Source organism: Carex rostrata, chromosome 10 (assembly GCF_964058835.1).
Source record: "Carex rostrata chromosome 10, lpCarRost1.2, whole genome shotgun sequence".
Classification (NCBI taxonomy): Eukaryota; Viridiplantae; Streptophyta; class Magnoliopsida; order Poales; family Cyperaceae; genus Carex; species Carex rostrata.
In genome coordinates this window covers 4,883,846-4,903,143 of record NC_135927.1, presented here as the reverse complement: position 1 = coordinate 4,903,143, position 19,298 = coordinate 4,883,846, and the positions used below count along the sequence as shown (strand labels likewise).

General features: G+C 32.1%; 2 protein-coding genes across 2 annotated transcripts in view; both read right to left on the bottom strand.

Annotated features, from left to right (window-relative positions):
- The window catches only part of LOC144560183 (putative disease resistance RPP13-like protein 3), a 30,288-nt gene extending 11,923 nt beyond the window's left edge, over window positions 1-18,365 (bottom strand). Inside the window, exons 1-2 of the mRNA XM_078309366.1 lie at window positions 17,749-18,365; window positions 16,577-17,386 (exon numbers count right to left, since the gene is read on the bottom strand). Of these exons, the coding sequence (XP_078165492.1) occupies window positions 16,577-17,386; window positions 17,749-18,365 (1,427 nt within the window). The remainder of the gene's footprint in view (window positions 1-16,576; window positions 17,387-17,748) is intronic.
- Window positions 1,314-7,171, bottom strand: LOC144560801 (putative disease resistance RPP13-like protein 3). The gene is made up of 3 exons (XM_078310045.1): window positions 6,536-7,171; window positions 5,391-6,158; window positions 1,314-2,511 (listed from the first exon to the last, which is right to left on the bottom strand). The coding sequence occupies exons 1-3, from the start codon at window positions 7,159-7,161 to the stop codon at window positions 1,314-1,316; spliced, it is 2,592 nt and encodes an 863-aa protein (XP_078166171.1). The 5' UTR covers window positions 7,162-7,171.
- Window positions 18,366-19,298: the final 933 nt, after the last annotated feature.

Here is a 19,298-nt window from a genome sequence, read left to right as displayed (position 1 = left end):
TTTATAGAAATCATAAAATATTATGGTACACCTTGTAAGCATTTATGGCACTGAAGGTTTATTGAATTTGTGCATTACACAATAATAAATATTTATTGTGTTTTGATAATTATGTTAGTATTCCTTGAGGTAAGTTTGGCATGTTCAACACTTTTTGATTGCCAAGCAAAAATAAGGTAATTTTCTTATGATAAACAATTAAGCAGGCTAAACTAATTACAATGATGGATCATAAAATTTATTTGATTTATAATTATAAAAGTAAAAAATTAGTTGAATGATGTAACTTAAAGGTTTTCCTGTCTCAAAATTCATAAAAGAAATTTATGATAGTTGTTTTTAGTTAATTGTTTTATAGAGCAATGGAGGAAACTAATTTTAAAATTAAATGAAACGATTGTTCAATGAAAGAAATGTGAATCTTTCTAACATAATTAAATTATTAGATTGTGAGTTACATTTGACCTCATAAACAATATTTTCTTGATTATTTTGTTCCAATGACATTAAAAATTAGCATCATTACAGCAGTTCAAATTGATAGCATGAAATTTCAAAAAGTATAATTAAATGGTATTGTATATATATATGTATTACTTCTAATTATGAAAGAATTATTCATGCATATATAAAATTTTATAACTACTATGCCTTTGACTTTATAATGTAATAATTCAAAGTATAAAAAATTAAAAATTATCATAGTGAAGCAGTTGATTCAGGAAAAGTTCTTTGTAGTTAACTAATAATTAATATTTGCACGAAAAATTAAATTAATCTTAATCTCTCAAGATCTAATTCTCAATCTCAGTAAGTAATTTCTTTTATGGTACCAAAAATCTTTACAAGAACAAATTTCATTCCTAAAATATTAACTATTTTGTAAAACCGATTTTGTGTCACTTGACAAACGTTAACCTTTTAATATTTTTGTTCAAACTAACCCCTTGTTCTTTTTTAATTTCTTGATCCGTTATTCTTTTCCAAATTAACTTTACCTGCTTTATTCCATTCGAAATTAACCTGTGTAAATTATTCGCAATTGAACAATCTTGTGCTCGGTTTCTTTTATATTCTCGGCATGAGAAAATAAAGTGATCGGTACAATTTAAAACAATACAAAAATTGCAGGATGAAGATCAACCCGTAAGTAGAAAAACAACAATCAAATTTTCATATAATTCATCTGTCAAAAGAATAAAATTACAAAAAACAAAAAAGCAAATTTATTCGAAGGAGGCCAATTACGTAACATCTACCATGTGTACAACTAACAATTTCCTAAGAAAAGCAACCTACAGTGCACCCTATATCTAAGAATCTAATATATATGTAATGCTCACGTGCTGTAGTTCTGGAGGCAAGTGAAACTCAATGCTGCGTCTATATACATTGAGGTATTTAAGATTTGGCATGGCCCCCTCTGCCACCGTTAAACTCTTCACAGACAAAACTCCCAATTTCAAGTATTGTAGGACAGGGAATCCTGCTGGACAGAATATTGGACCAGAGTTGTCCAGCTCGATGCTAAGCACGCCACAATGTAAGAAAAGTTTCTTTAAGCTCTTCAACTTTCCAAGCTCCGGCATTGGATTTTGTTCCAAAAAGGAGCATGCAAGTGTCAATTTGAGGAGGTGTGGTGGAAACAAGCTAGCATCTAAGGTGACATTCTCTGGCCATTCCCCATTTAAGTAGAGAGATTGTAAATGTTGATAATTTGGGAGTGCTTTTGGGTAAACAACCTCCATTGTCAGACTTTGCCTTGAATTGATACTTAGGGAGACTAGAGAAGGTAGCATTGCAAATAGATTACTAGTGAATGCAATCGGATCACCACCTTTTTCAATAACAAGACCTAATTTACACAGGTTGCTTAAAAGGGGCATCTTCTTATTAAAATACACCCATTGCATGGTCTGGATATTTTTTAGCTCAGCTGTTGTTTTTGGTAGCTCTAAACCTGTAGTACACATCACATGCCTCAATGTATCAATTGACCATAAACCATTCGGTAATTTAACATCATTTACTATTCGTCGCATATCAAGGGTTTCAAGTGCCTTCATACGATGAAAGGAACATTTCGAGATGGGAATATCACATCCTCTTAACCCCAAGTATTTTAGGTGAACCAACTTTTCTAATCCCCTGACCAGGTCAACATCATCGTTCTCGACTTCCTCAAGTACTAGAACTTTCAGTAGCCTAAACTCACGGAAATTATTGGCGGGTATTGGGCTCCAGCCATATTCCCCAAACAATAATAAAGAACGGGCATATTCTAAGTACAAAAGGTTATTGCGGAGGTGGGAATTATCACCGTCTTCCAAGGAATGAAACGAAGCACGTCGGATTTCTTTGTTCGGCTTTTTGCAATCTGATTCTTCTGAGAAAACCATAACGAAGTTTTCTTCTCTGGCTTTGTGCATTGCTAAGTCGCGGAGAAGATCATGCACATGGAAGCGCTTGATCGAACCGTTCACGTGTCGGCTTGATACTTGAATCATACTCCTGAAATAATTTTGGTTTATAAACACGTCAGGAATACATAAAATATTGTTATCATAATAGATTAGTTAATTACTTTCTACATTGAATGTTAAAATTAGTTAATTACTTTCTACATTCAAAATTAAGTTATATATGTTGATCATTTGGATGACTGAAATTAAAATAAACAATTAATGCAATATGTATGTACTACTATAAATAAGAACTTTAAATTTGTAGAGAAATATTTGAATGTACATATGTTGGTTAAAAACTCAAAAAAATTTAAATGTACCATTTTCTCAAAACAAAAATAAACTAAAAAAAAAAATCAAGGTTTCTATACAATTATAAATCTATTATGGTCGCATCTATGGGATGTGGACTCAATTACTGGGGACCGTATCTAGGGGATGCGGCCCCAGAATAAGGATCGCATGCGCTATATAGGGCCCTATATATATATTTTTTTTTTCAAAGTCTAAGAGATTCTCAGAGGATACCAATTTAAATTTAATTTATAATATATTATTTTATTCTATGGTTATCTTTCACCGAATTAAAACTCTAGAAATTTATTCGCTGATATCTGTAAATTTATTTTTATTACAAAAAATCCAATAATATATATTATTTTATTTTATTTTATTTTTTGATGATTTTTCCCCGATAACCTTAAAATTTTATTCTCTGATAACCCTAAATTAATTTTGATTACAAAGTAGTCCAATAATATATATAATATTTTATTTTATAATTATTTTTCACCGAACACCCTAGAAGTTTATTCGCCGATAACCCTAAAAAATTTAATTTAAGGCTATCGGCGATTAATAGGGGTGAAAACAGAGCGGATAATGCTGATACCATATCCACATCCGTTTTTTAATGAGCGGATACGAATAGTAAACGGATAACAAAATTCAAAATCAAATTCACCTTAAACAGATACGGATAGTCCACAGATACGAATTCGAATAGATATATGAAATGAATAATTGTCAAATAATTAATTCATATGAACTTTAATATACAAATATTAATTTAAAAAATAAGAATAATAAAACAAAACATAAATAAAAAAGAAAAATGGAAAAGAAAGCCGTTTATATATTTGATCAACATTAATCGGATGATGAATGTTGACTTCATCTACTATGGTTCTACAAATAAAGTTCTCGATATAGAAACAAGCTCTTCAATGGGATGGGTCCAGTCAAAAAGAAAAGATTGATTGTTCAGTAATCATTTGAACCTTGACTGGCTGGCGCTTCTTCTCATATGAAAAAAATAAAGAAAGAAGAATTTCGGTGCGCTAGAATCCAAGGAAAAAAAGAAGAAAAGTTCCGGACTCCTGTGCCCAAACTTAGTCCCACTGCGGTAATCAAAAATAAATCAAGCCCATTATATAATATCCCGCTTTCTTAAATAAATGAATGAAACGAAGGAATCTGTTGCAACCGGTTATTACCGGTTCGGAATTCAAACCGCCCACGTAATCTCTTCATTCAATGTCAACAACAAATTTCAATGTTTTCGATGAAAAATAATATAAAATAAAAATAATCTCAAAAATAAAATAATTATTGAACTTAATAAAATAAGATAATATATATGTTATTGAACTTTTTTGTAATAAAAAATTACAAGACTATTGAAAAATAAACTTTTGTTCGGTGAAAAATAATTCAAAGATAAAATAAAATAATATATATGTTATTGAACTTCTTTATAATAAAAAATAATTTATAATTCCAAAAATAAAATAAAATAATATATATGTTATTGAACTTCTTTGTAATAAAAGATAATTTAAGGGCTATTGGAAAATAAACTTCTGTTCGGTGAAAAATAATCCCAAAAATAACATAAAATAAAATAAAATATATGTTATTGAACTTTTTTGTAATAAAAAATAATTTAAGAGCTATCGAAAAATAAACTTCGAGGGTATTCCGTGAAAAATAACCATAAAATAAAATAACATATATGTAATTGGACTTCTTTGTAATAAGAATTAATTTAGAATTATCGGCGAATAAACTTTTAATGTCTTCGGTGAAAAATAGATATAAAATAAAATAATATATTATAACTTAAATTTGAATTCTTATCCTTTGAGAATCCCTCAGATGCGGCCGTTGTAGATTTATAATTGTACAGAAATCGTGATTTTTTAATTTTTTTTTTCTGGAGAAATAGTATTTTTAAAAATTTCGGTTAACAAGTGTTAGAATTAATAATATTAAAAATAATTGATTTTTACTTTTGAAATTATGATTCCTTACACAAAATAATACTTTTGCACCCTCTAGTCTCTGAAATATCAAATTTTGATTTTATCCTTAGAATCGTGTTTTAGTATCAAACCGTATTTATTATTTCTTTTGCAATGGAAGTGAAAGATATCGAATTTAGAAAAAGCTTTTGCTAGCACTATTTTAAAAAATAATAATTAGAGCACACTTGATACAAGGTTTTCGAGAAAGAAGCTATTTATTAGAGAAGAAATCATAAAATATAAAGGGGTGTATATATGATACTTGTAATAAATAATACTAGATGAACGAAACTATATTTTATTGCAAAACATATATCAAATTTTGTAGTAAAGAGTATTGATTATTCTGTTAGTCAGGTCTACATGATTATTTTGTGGTAAAGAGTATTAAAGGCGTTGTAGCTTATTTTGTTCGTCCGGCATTTCATTTCATTTATATATACTTTAATATGGTATTTCTCTACTTCTACTCTATTATGAGAACAAAATTGGAGTATATATCATGTATACCTGAATTTTGTCTTATGAGAAAATTTATTTGTGACAAAAAAATTTGCAAAAATATTGTATAGGAAGGCTGAAATAAATTAAAGGATAAATAAAAAATAAAACATATAACCTTTGAAAAAGTTCGTAGAGGTAATCCTCAGCTATGTCCTCCATCGTTTTCCTCCCTTCTTGTGGTATGAATCCCTCTGCTACCCACATTCTTATCAGACATCTTGCAGAGATTTGATAGTCCTCAGGAAAAGATGCAAGATAAAGGAAGCATGCCTTGAGATAATAAGGCATATCATCGTAGCTCATGGCGAGGACTTTCATGCATTCTATGCCCTCTGAGTGCCAATCCATTGTACGCAACACTCTCTCCCATGCATGATAGTTTCGGACTTTAGTTATAAGTATACCACCTACTACTATCAAAGCTAGAGGTAACCCCTTACATTTTTTTGATAGTTCATCGGCGAGCTTCAGGAGATCGCTAGGCAATTCTTCGATAGGTTCTTGATTAGAGTGAACCTTTTTGAGGAGGAGATCTAGGCTTTGCTTATCATCTAACAAGTTGAGTTCGTAAGGTGCCATATTAGGGTTTGCAGATATTGCAACGTCGATAGATCTGCTGGTAATTAGAACGCGACTCCCATTTTTTACATCAGGCAAGGCATCTTTTAGTTGATTCCACACATCAACCTGCCATACATCATCAAGAATAATTAGATATCTTCTGCCACTTATGTTTCTCTTGAGCTCGCTCATTAAATCTTCCACATCTTGCTCCTTCGGTACAGACCCTATGAGCTGACATAGCATCCTTCTCAAGAGTTCAATTAGACTGAACTGTTGAGAAACTGACAGCATTATATGATACTCGAACTCTGCCCTCGCACTGCATATACAAACAAACATAAATAAACTATTAGATTGATTTCTAGCACAATTTTTAACAATAGTCATCACGGCAACTATGTATTCTAAGATCTGAGAAATAATTTCTTAGAAATTAATGACTATCTAATTAAATTTTTCCGAACCACTTAAATATATGAATGTCAATAGCGAACCATATTGATAATTATGATTAACAAATAAGTTAACCGCTAATAAATACTGATAAAATGATATTATTGTTGTTGTTATTATTATGATTATTATTTAAATTGGGAATTTAGGAAACACTGTTAATAATAATGACATTGCAACCTAGCTTGTCTTGCAATTATTTATCTCATTATAACATAGTTGAAAAAGAAATATCTCACTTGCCTTTTGTATATCATATGTGCTAGGGTAGTCTTTCCTATACCACCGGTACCCACGATGGTTATGACGGCCCGCCTTGGTATTTCCTCAGGGCGCAGCAACTTCAGAATGTTGTCCCTGTCAGCATGCAGGCCTATGACTTCCGTTTCGTCTACTTCAGAATAAGTAACTCTTCGAAAAGGCAAGATGACTGCCTCTCCCACCGGTATGTCTTGCAGGGCTATGATTCCATAGTTCAGCCTGCTCTTCGAGATCTCTTCGAGTTCATTTTGGATGCTATTGAGCTTAGTTCCAAGTTTGTGGAGGAAATACACCTCCCGGGGCTTGTTCAACAGCTTCTTGAAATTCTGAAAAAAAGTATGATTTTGGTTACATTCAACTTTGATAAAGAATATGTCAATTGCATCCTCGATGCGATATGCCACGTCGCGGAGCTCATTGAGCCAGTTCTGCACCCTCTCATCTCCTTTTCGTTTTGAATCCGCGTCTTTCAGGCAGGACTGGATTCGAGTTAGCTCACGCTGCGCCTTTTTGAGTTTCTCCCCAACCCCACCCAAGAACTGAATTTCTTTCTCGATGATATTAGCAAGCTTGCCGACCACGATATTCACAATAATCCCCTCAGCCATTTCTCTCTCTCTCTCTCTCTCTCTCTCTCTTTGGAAATAATGTGCACTAGTGTAAAGGGATATTATAAGCTAATGCAGATGACTATGCTAGGCAAAGATAATGTGATTATATAGGCGACCTACTCAAAAGCAAACTAATTCTATGTCTAATTGCAAAAATAAATTTAATTAATTTTTAAAATGCCCGCTTGGTGGAATATCAATTCTATATGAGACAAGCTCTAAACTTCGTTTGGCTTTATTATTATTTTATAAAAGGTCAGCTTGAAATATTTACCATGCATGTCCTACTATATTAATTATATAATTGTTAGAGGAGACAGATCAACTCAGCTATCGTCAATAATATAACAATAATATATATTTTATAATAGATGAATTCATCTGTTTGATCCAAATTATTCACATCAAATCCACACTGTGATCTTCGACAACATTTTTTTTTCATTCAAATTTCTACTTTGTTTCAAATTTTTTTAAAGATTTTGTTTGTTAGGGATATATTTTAAAATTTCTTCTTTGTTATGTCTTTTTCTATTTCTTAAGTATGCAATATATGACTTTATCATCTTCATCTTAAAAGTCTTTATTCCCAAACAAGTTGGAGGTAGGCTAGAAATAAAACTCAACAGGAATCAGCCACATAGACACTAACCTTTTTTCTGGCTTGGGACAGGCTGTGTAAAAATACATAGAAGGAGTTAATAAAGTATTTTTACCTTTCTTTTTTGAATTAAGTTACATCAGCTTTCCTATGAGTGAAAGAAAGGATTTCCTGGCTTGATTTCAAATCTGCATGTTTTAGAACAAAAAGTAATTGACTGAAGAGCAATTATGTATAATTGGCATGATTATCTAAATTATATAAATTTGATAAAACATCTTGACATCATTTATTGCTTTTGTTTTTTATTTGTTGTCCATGATGATATTCTACATATTTAGTCTTTCAGTTAATCTTCAAATAAACTAATCGCTTAATCAAATTGAGAGATCTGCTTTGGCGCAATGCAACAACTTTGGCTTTTTTATTGACTGAAGCTGATATCTACCTCTTTGTCTGATTTTAATTTTAGAATATTGGTATGCAATTTTGTTTTAAGTCTTGTTGTGATGTCCTCCGTCATAATAGAGATTATTTTTTTACATCAGAAATCCAACCATTAGTTTGATAAAAATGAAAGTAACCAATATACAAAATCAAAGAAAACAACTAATTAATGGCTCGTACAAATTGAGATCTGCATTTATGGAATCTAAATGTGCTAAGTCAAATATTATTTCCCCATCCAACAACTGTTTTAGTTAATTATTTCTATATTGTTGTTTAATACACATGAAGAGCTGGATACAGCTAGAGATGCGATCTGAACTCGACTAAATCAATATTGAATTAAACAAATGAAGAGATCTTGTAGAGTAGACCTCGAAATGTGCCATTAAGTCTGACTAATGAATTAAAGACAAATGAGTAGTAGACAGTTGGCAGTTGGCACTTATGGTTCGCTATGGCTAACCTGTGCGACTCTACATGTTCTGAAACGCTGACAAATTTTATATATTTAAATAGATAACAGGCTACTTGAAGCGCAGGTATAAATCCCGTCTATATGTAAAAAAGAAACAAATTTTTATAAATTGTCGTCTTTAAAACAAAATTTTGTAAATATATTTTATCCGAACTAATAGAAACATTTCTTGAGCTATCATGCAATTAAAGGATTTGTCTCTTCAGTATATCTAACACAGGCAAGTTCTCGACCTTTTTTTCCACTTAATTAGTCTTTTTTTAAATAATATGATTAAGCGGTAAGATGAGCATGAGAATACATATTAAACAGAATGTCAACTATTGGAGATCTTCACGATTGGACAAATTAACATGACATGCATGACATTAATATAGTTTGATTTTAATAAGAGACGGCCAATTGGATCAATTAAGGTTTGTTTTTAAATAAATTTCGTGCTTTCGTCAATTGTATATTCAAATATATAATCTGTCAAATTACGTACAGGCAATTGTTTGCAATATTATATATTGTTTTTCTTATCTACACAAAACTTTATATTTTGAATACTATTTTTAAATTGCAGACATACAATTCGCAAGTTTGAAGAAACCTAAAAAATCGTTTTAGGAATACATCAAGCATAATATATTATATTGTAGTTATATAGTGATCTTATATCAAGAATTCTTTAGAAAAATCAAACACCGACAACAATATGTATAAATAGAGTTCATGTATATATGCCGGGAGTAGTGATGAGGGTGAGGAATACATCAAGCATTGTATGTACTCTTCATTAAGTAATAGAAATTAGTTTATATACTACTCTCTTCTACTATCCAAGTTATTCAACAAGTGTCATGTAAAACCAATGTTATATTAGCCAAACTCATTAATGCGGTTCCATCATTTTCCAGCTGCTACACATACCACACGAATTGGCACACCAAACAACTGCCAGTCCAACACTAATTAGTTTGTTAATTATATTTTATTCTTGTTTAGTAGACATGACCAGCTAGGTGCAGATGTGCTATCTGAACTCAGTCTACATCAACGGAATTGATTAACAAATGAAGTACGCCTCGAAATATGCTATGAAGTTTCAGTAATGAATTGAAGACATGTTCTGATGATAAGCTGGCACACATCTTTTTAGATGTTCTTCTCATGCTCAACATGCTGGGAGCTGTTTATCCCACAAGTCACCCCCTTAAACTTATAATTTAGTTGGGCCAATTCTATACACCAATTTTATTCCATTTCTAATTTGCACCGTTTAATAATAATTATAATGTTGGTAAAAAGATTAAGAAGCACTTGTATAATTTTAGTTACTTCAGATTGCTACCGAACACCAACTTCTAGTGTAGTGACTAAGCTAATTAATTTCCGATTGACAATGCCTTGCAAATATATAAAATTGGGAGATTAATATCTTAAAAAAAAAGATTGTTATATCGGAAATGTATATAATTAAAAAGCTTGTTGTTTTGCAGATATTAATAAGGCACGCACACATGTTGTTCATCCTTCAGGATTCAAAGCTCAAAATCGACTCAAGCATTCATGCTAAACCTTTAGTAGTCAAGCATTCATGATCAACATTTACTGAGCCAAGCTGTATAAATGGCCTAGAAAAAATAAATTTCTTGGGCCCTATTACCCAATTATCAGTGAAAGGTTCATATTTTGGCTCAGCTTAATTTATCTTGTTGATTACTAGAAGAGCCATTAGATGATCACTAGCTATATATATATATTGTTGATTAAGTGTGTATTGATATTGAACATAATTACAAATTGAAAAATGTTGTAATCTTTTGTATATTTACGAGATCTTGATTTGGTGTGTATTAATTACAAATGGAGATATTTTTTTCAGAAAAAAATAAATTTGATAAAAAAAAAATGAAATGCACATAGCTAGCAAACACGGTTATTCGGTACGATCTGTGTGTTATAAGGTTTTTTGTTTTTCACGGCTCTTTGACTATACCATGTAAACGCCTCTTCGACTCCCCCCCTATACATTATACACAGTTTCTTCTAGGAACCGTGTTTGATTATTGTATATTATATATGCACGGTATTTGTTATGGAACCATGTATGAATAGTCCTTAAGGTTTTCTCTTTTTTTGTGTCTTCGATCACTGCCCTATTGTTAATTCCCACCACTCTCACGTCTAATCGTATAACTTTCTCTCCTATCTCTCTCTTTTTCCTCTTTATAGTTGTCGATCTATCTTCTCCCTTCACACACTCTCTCTCTCTCTCTCTATTAGGGTTTCAGCCCCCTCCTCTTTCTCTAAAGAACTCTCTCGAAACCAATCTAGGGTGTTACAGTCTTACATACCACTTTGTTGTTTGGTTTCTCTAAAGAACTCCTCTCGGATCAATTTTTCTTTCTAAATCCGGATAGAATTTTTGCTTGCTTGCTTTGTTGTTGTGTAATCGAGGACTGGCCAGGATGCTACTTCCTGTCACCCGCCTTGGCACCATGCATTCTCTATATAATGTTGCATCAACTGTCTTGCCTTTATCATATCGGATAAATTTTTCGTACCTCTCTCAATCAGACTAATGAGATTACAATCTTCTATTTAAATTTCTTCAACATCCCCTTCACATATGTTTCTTGAGACACAAAAATACAAGGTTACATATAAAATAGGAGGTGTGCAAATTGGTCATCCCAATTATTTTCCATATAAATCAAATCATATACAAGGTTACATACAAAATATCATCTATATGCGTTGTTACCTCCAGAGATTAGTAGAGACTGTTACTAAGTGAATTCATTCATGTAAATTTTGCATATTATAAAAGATTAATTGGTTTTTATTTACGTAAAATGTAGTGCCTAAAAATGTAATTGGTTTTAATTTAAATTTGGATCTCACTGACTAATAATAACATATAAAACGCCAGATAAATAATTAACACCAATTTTTCAAATCTGATTAATTTATGGAGTCACGAGGCAATTTATAATTAATTAAACTGTTAAACGAGAGCTCTTGATACCATTTTCATTGAGTATACCCACTTTTATTAAAAATACATAAATTATCAAACAAGATATAATAAAAAAAAGTAAAAAAAAAATTAATTCTTTATAAATTTATGTAAGGATCAAATATGACCTTAAAGTTTAAATTCCTAGTGCTATACTAACGAAGCAGCTCTTCATATTAATTTTCTAGTACAGTTTAAAATCTGAAATTGTTGGACCTTACATAATACTGTTAAAATCAAATTTTTGACTGCTATTCTTGAAGCAGCTCTTTAATGGGCCACATTTTTAACAAACAACAACGACAAATCCAGTCACACCCCTTTTATGTTAAAAGCAAAGTATACTGTCCCATTAATCAGATTGGATATCTCTTTCCCTCAAAAATGTACTTGAAATTTAATTTTAAGATATCTCCAGTTTAGCTCAGAAATTCATGTTGCTACCTGCCAAAACCTATTTGAAGGTTGAGCATAGTGAAGAACATTGCTATTGTGCGTTTGATCAGATGCAATGGCAGATCCAAAGAGATTCAGATATAGGCAACTTCTGGATTCTGAATTTTATTTCACTAGGAGGAAAAAAAAATGATTTGCGTCATCAAAAAGAAAAAAAAAAGACGATGTGTTTGGCGTCACCGCTCACCAGAGGAGAGAAAAAAGACAATTTGCATCGCCCCCCTCATTTTGCCCAAGTTGGTCCTCTGCCCCAACTATTCTCCTCTTTCTTTCTGACCTTGACTCTTTCTCTTCCCTGATTCTTCTTTGATAAGTGATCAAATTCTATTGTTTTTTGTGCCTCTGATCTCTACTCTTCTCAGTATTTTGTGCTCATCTCTGATTGAAATTCTGAATCCACCTCGATCTGTTCAGATGCTTTTCTCTTCATTTATTGTGTATGGTATCCTAAAAGATTCAAATTCATATCTTCTGAAGTAATTCAAAATTTGAAGTTGATGGTGTCAAGGAATAACTATTTCCGTGGTCTTACTAACAACATATAAGTAATTTTTTTATCATCACCTTATTCTTGTAGTTTTCATCAATCCCCTCTAAATATGAACCAGATACAACGGAGGCATTGAGTATGAAAAAAAAAGCTAATATTAAATAAACAAATGAAGACATAAATATAATGTAAAATAGCAAGGATTCGTACGAGATTACAAGAGATAATTAATTCAATAAAATTTATTAAATTTCTTTATATTAAAAAATCAGTCTTTGATCTAGAAGCAAAGACAATGCTCTTCGTATCGGTGATCGCAGTTTCAAAATCCGGACAGCAAAGATAATTTCCAGCTATAAACAACTTTTAGAAGAAATTTATCGAACATAATTTCAGCAGTTTGACCATCACCACTTTTTCAATAAAAATTAAGCAACGAATTGGTGACCAGTACACAGTTATTGAGTCCTAATTTAACCACAAAGGAATGGAGCTATTGACCGATACGACCTGCCCCAATAGTAGCACATGAAAGAAAGAACATTGGAAAAATTGAACTGAGTTGGAACAAGGTATTAACAGCCTCTCTGAACAAACCCAGTCGGTTGAACCTGACAATCATGGTGGCCCACGAGACGGAGTCTCTCTGGGGCATTTTGTCAAACAGTTATTGTGCTGTGTTGATTCTGCCAGCCTTGGTGTGCATGGAAAGAATGAAGTTCCAGGAGACGATATCTCTGTCAGGCATTTCCTCGAATAGTATCTGGGCATGAGAGAAGAATTAGGGAGCAGATGTCGCTTCCAAACAATAATAAATAACCAAGGAATGGAAATTAAAACTATTCAAAAATTGCAGGATGAAGATCAAACCGTAAGTAGAAAAACAACAATCAAATTTTCATATAGTTCATCTGTCAAAAGAATAAAATTACAGAAAACAAAAAAGCAAATTTAGTAGGAGGCCAATTATGTAACATCTACAATGTGTAAAACTAAAAATTTAATAAGAAAAGCAACCTACAGTGCACCCTATATCTAAAAATTATGTTCAAATGTAATGCTCACGTGCTGTAGTTCAAGAGGCAGGTGACACTTAATGCTGCGTTTAAATAAATTGATGTATTTAAGTTTTGGCATGGCTCCCTCTGCCACTGTTAAACTCTTCACAGACAAAACTCCCAATTTCAAGTTTTGTAGGACAGGGAATCCTGCTGGACAGAATATTTCACCAGAGTTGTACAGCTCGTCGCTTAGCACCTCATGTTCTAAGCAAAGTTTCTTTAAGCTCTTCAACTTTTCAAGCTCCCGCATTGGATTTTGTTCAAATCTGGATCCCACAAGTGTCAATTTGAGGAGGTGTGGTGGAAACAAGCTAGCATTTAAGGTGACATTCTTTGGCCATTTTCCTTCCAAGTAGAGAGATTGTAAAAGTTGATAATTTGGGAGTGTTTTTGGGTAAACAACCTCCATTGTGAGATACCATGAATCGATACTTAGGGAGACTAGAGAAGGTAGCGTTGCAAGTAGATTAGTGGTGAGGTTGAGAATTGGATCACCCCATGATGGAATATAAATACCTAATTTACACAGGTTGCTGAAAAGGGGCATCTTCTTATTAAAATACACCCATTGCATGGTCTGGATATTTTTTAGCTTAGCTGTTGTTTCTGGTAGCTCGAAAGGCTTATAACACATCACATGCCTCAATGTATCAATTGACCATAAACCATTCGGTAGTTCAACATCATTTATCATTCCTCGCATATCCAGGGTTTCAAGAACCTTCATACGATGAAAGGAACATTTCGAGATGGGAATAGTACATCCTCTTAACCCCAAGTATTTTAGGTGAACCAACTTCTCTAATCCCTTGACAAGGTCAACATCATGGTTAGTGACTCCCTCAAGTACTAGAACTTTCAGTATTCTAAACTTACGGAAATTGGGTATTTGGCTCCAGCCATATTCCCCAAACAATAATAAAGAACGGGCATATTGTAAGTACAAAAGGTTATTGCGCAGGTGGGGATCATCACTGTCTTTCAAGGAATGAAACGAAGCCCGTCGGATTTCTTTGTTGGGCTTTCTGGAATTTGATTCTTTTGAGAAAACCATAAAAAAGTTTTCTTCCCTGGCTTTGTGCATTGCTAAGTCGCGGAGAACATCATGCACTTGGAAGCACTTGATTGAACCATTCACGTGTCGGCTTGATACTTGAATCATACTCCTGAAATAGTTATGGCTTATAAACAAGTCAGGAATAGATAAAATATTGTAATCAAAGTATAATTGTACACTTACCGTGAACCCTAAGTGTACAATTATAAATCCATTACGACCGCATTATAAACCCTAAATCGTAAACCCTAGAGTAGGGTCCACATCTGCTAGATGCGGCTCTATTTTTTTTTACAAAGTCTGAGAGATTCTCAGAGTTGATACGAATTCAAATTTAAGTTATAACATATTATTTTATTTTATCATTATTTTTTACCGAAGACCCTAGAAGTTTATTTATCTATATCCCTAAATTTATTTTTATTACGAAATGTCCAATAACATGTATATTATTTTATTTTATTTTTTATTATTTTTCACCAAAGACCCTAAAAGTTTATTTGCCGATAGTCCTAAATTAATTTTTATTACAGAGTAGTCCAATAACGTATATATTATTTTATTTTATGATTATTTTTCACCAAAAAATCTAGAAGATTATTCGTCGATAACCCTAGAAGTTTAATTTAGAGCTATCAGCGATTAAACTTCTAGGATTTTCGGTGAAAAAATAATCACTAAATAAAATAAAGTAATATATCTGTTGTTGAACTTCTTTGTAATAAAAATAAATTTAGAGATATCGGCAAATAAACTCCAAGTTCTTTGGTGAAAAATAGTCACAAAATTAAATTAAATAATATATATGTTATTAGACTTCTTTCTAATAACAAATAATTTAGGCTATCAGCGAATATTTTTTGAGGGTCTCTGCTAAAAAATAACCATAAAATAATATATATGTAATTGGACTTCTTTGTAATAAAAATTAATTTAGGGCTGTCAGTAAAAAAACTTCTAGGGTCTTCAGTGAAAAATAACTATAAAATAAAATAATATATTATAACTTAAATTTGAATTCGTATCCTCTGAGAATATCAGACTTTGGAAAAAAATATGGCCATATCTAGTGGATGCGGTACCCAGTAATTGGATCCATATCCTTTAAATGCGGTCGTGGTTGATTTATAATTGTACACAAATTATGGTTTCTTGGTTTATTTTTATTTTTTTTGGAGAAATGATATTTTTAAAAAAGTTCGGTTAAAAGTGTTGGAATTAATAATATTAAAAAAATGATTTTTACTTTTCAAATTCTGATTCCTTATATACAAAATAATACTTTTGCACCCCCTAGTCTCTAAAATATCAAATTTTTATTTTATCATTAGAATCGTGTTTTAGTACCAAACCATATCTATTGTTTCTTTTGCAACGGAAGTGAAAGATGTGTAATTTAGAAAAAGCTTTTGCTGGCACTATTTAAAAAAAAAAAAATTAGAGCACACTTGGTAGAAGGTTTTTCAGGAAGAAGCTATTTATTAGATAAGAAATCATAATATAAAGGGGTGTATTATATAATAATAGATGAAGGAAACTAAATCTTATTACAAAAATATCGATTTTGTAGTAAAGAGTATTAGGCGTTGTAGCTTATTTTGTTCGTTAGGTATTTCATTTCAATTTTATATACTATTATATGGTAGATCTCTACTTCTTCTACTCTATTATAAAAAAAAAAAATGAAGTATATATCATGAATACCTGAAATGTGTTCTATGATAGTTAATTTGTCCTAAAAAAAATTGTAATAATATTGTATAGAAGACTGAAAAAATCTAAAGGATAAAAGAAAAAAATAAAACATATTATAACCTTTGAAAAAGTTCGTAGAGGTAATCCTCAGCTATTTCCTCCATCGTTATCCTCTCTTCTTGTGGTATGAACCCCTCTGCTACCCACATTCTTATCAGACGTCTTGCAGAGATCTGATAGTCCTCAGGAAATAAAGCAAGATAAAGGAAGCATGCCTTGAGATAATAAGGCATATCTTCATAGCTCATGGCGAGGACGTCCATGCATTCTTTGCCCTTTGAGTGCCAATCCATTGTTCGGAACACTCTCTCCCACGCATGATAGTTTCGATCTTTAGTTGAAAGAATACCACCTAGCACCACCAAAGCTAGAGGTAACCCCTCACATTTCTTTGATAGTTCATTGGCAAGCTTCAGGAGATCGCTAGCCAATTCTTCGCTAGGTTCTTGATTAGGGAGGGCCTTTTTGAGGAGGAGATCTATGCTTTTCTGATCATCTAACAAGTTTAGTTCGCATGGTGCCATAATAGGGTCTGCTGATTTGGCAACATCGATAGACCGGCTGGTAATTAGAACGCGACTTCCATTCTTGTCATCTGGCAATGCATTTTTCAGGTGATTCCACACATCAACCTGCCATACATCATCAAGAATAATTAGATATCTTCTGCTACTTAATTTTTTCTTGAGCTCGCTCATTAAACCTTCCACATCTAGCTCATTCGGTACATCATCTATGAGTTGGCGTAGCATCTTTTTCAAGAGTTCAGTTAGATTGAACTGCTGAGAAACTGACAGCATTATATGATACTCGAACTTTGCCTTCGCACTGGATATACAAACAAACAGAAATATAGTATTAGATTTATCTCTAGCACAATTTTTAACAATTAATAGTCCTCACGGCAACTATGTATTCCAAGATCTGAGCAATTATTTCTTAGAAATTAATAACTATCTAATTAAATTTTTCCGAACCACTTAAATATATTAATGTCAATAGCGAAACATATTGATAATTATGATTCACAAATAAGTTAACCGTTAATAAATACTGATAAAATGATATTATTGTTGTTGTTGTTATTATTATTATTACTAATATTAGTATTATTTTATTATTTAAATTGGGAATTTAGGAAACACTGTTAATAATAATGACATTGCAACCTAGCTAGTCTTGCAATTATTTATCTCATTATAACATAGTTGAAAAAGAAATATCTCACTTGCCTTTTGTATATAATATGTGCTAGGGTAGTCTTTCCTATACCACCGGTACCCACGATGGTTATGACGGCCCGCCTTGGTGTTTCCTCAGGGTGCAGCAACTTCAGAATTTTGTCCCTGTCAGCATCCAGGCCTACGACTTCAGTTTCGTCAACTTCAGAATAAGTAGTTCTCCGAACAGGCAAGATAACTGGGTCTCCCACCGCTATGTCTTGCAGGGCTGTGATTCCATAGTTCAGCCTGCTCTTCGAGATCTCTTCGAGTTCATTTTGAATGCTATCGAGCTTGGTGCCCAGTTTGTGGAGGAAATACACCTCCCGGGGCTTATTCTTGAGTTTCTGCAAACAGGTATTATTTTTGTTACATTCAACTTTGATAAAGAACATGTCGATTGCGTCCTCAATGCGATATGCCACATTGCGGAGCTCATTGAGCCAGTTCTGCACCCTCTCATCTAGTTTTCGTTTTGAATCCGCATCTTTCAGGCACGACTGGATTCGGGTTAGCTCACGTTGTGCCTTTTTGACTTTCTCCCCAACGCCACCCAAGAACTGAATTTCTTTCGCAATGATATTAGCAAGCTTATCGACCACGATATTCACAATAATCGCCTCAGCCATTTCTCTCTCTTTTTGGAAATGATGTGCACTAGTGTAAGGGGATGTTATTAGCTAATGCAAATGACTATGCTAGGCAAAGATAATGTGCATGGTTATATATATATATATATATGCGAGCTACTGGAAAGCAAACTGATGCTATGTCTAATTGCAAAAATAAATTTAATTCATTTTTCGATTGATGCTATATATGTCTAATTTACCATGTTATAATTTATTAATTATATAATAGGTGAATTCATCTGTTTGATACAAATTATTCACATCAAATATTTAAGAACTTTTTTCAAATTTTAACTAAATTCAAATTTGATCAGGAAATTATGGCATCACTTATTCAAGTACGGTACTAATTAGAAAGATTATAAATGCGACATTATGGGATGCCAAAAAGTAAAACATGACCTGCTGAGCTTTACTAAATCAACCGATATTTTGAGAGAAGTGCTTTTTGGTGTTTTCCTCATAGTGAAATGTTTTTCCTTTTTTTTTTTAATAAAAAAATGGATCATGAATGAATGGAGAAATCTACTTGTAAAAAAAAAATCACTGTAAAAATTCGAACCTAATTTAAACTTTTCAATTTTACAATTTCACTTAATTTTTTTCTTAATCAGCTAAAATATAATTTGTTTTAGTTAATGATTTCCTATTTTATTTGAGTACACATCAGCAGCTGCGATTAAGAGGATATTAATTGTTAGCTATAGCAGATTACTATCCTAAAGGCAAAGATACTATTACTTGTGTAATAGTATATTATTCTTTTCTTAGGTGGTTCCATATTGATATCTCTTTCGTGTGCCCAACCATACTTTTCTTTTTATATTCCCCTTTCATCCTTTATACTCAATGTCTTATTTTATCTTTATTATTATTTTTTTTTTTTTGGAGTATAAGTGGTGGAGAAGTCTGTTTTGGGTATAAAGGTTG

What these genes read in the sequence shown, in the direction of transcription:
- LOC144560801 (XM_078310045.1), bottom strand. Translation starts at nt 7,161, where the DNA reads ATGGCTGAGGGGATTATTGTGAATATCGTGGTCGGCAAGCTTGCTAAT. An exon ending in GCACATATGATATACAAAAG is followed by an intron (nt 6,159 to 6,535) that starts GCAAGTGAGATA and finishes TTGTATATGCAG; the next exon opens with TGCGAGGGCAGAGTTCGAGT. An exon ending in CTCTACGAACTTTTTCAAAG is followed by an intron (nt 2,512 to 5,390) that starts GTTATATGTTTT and finishes AAATTATTTCAG; the next exon opens with GAGTATGATTCAAGTATCAA.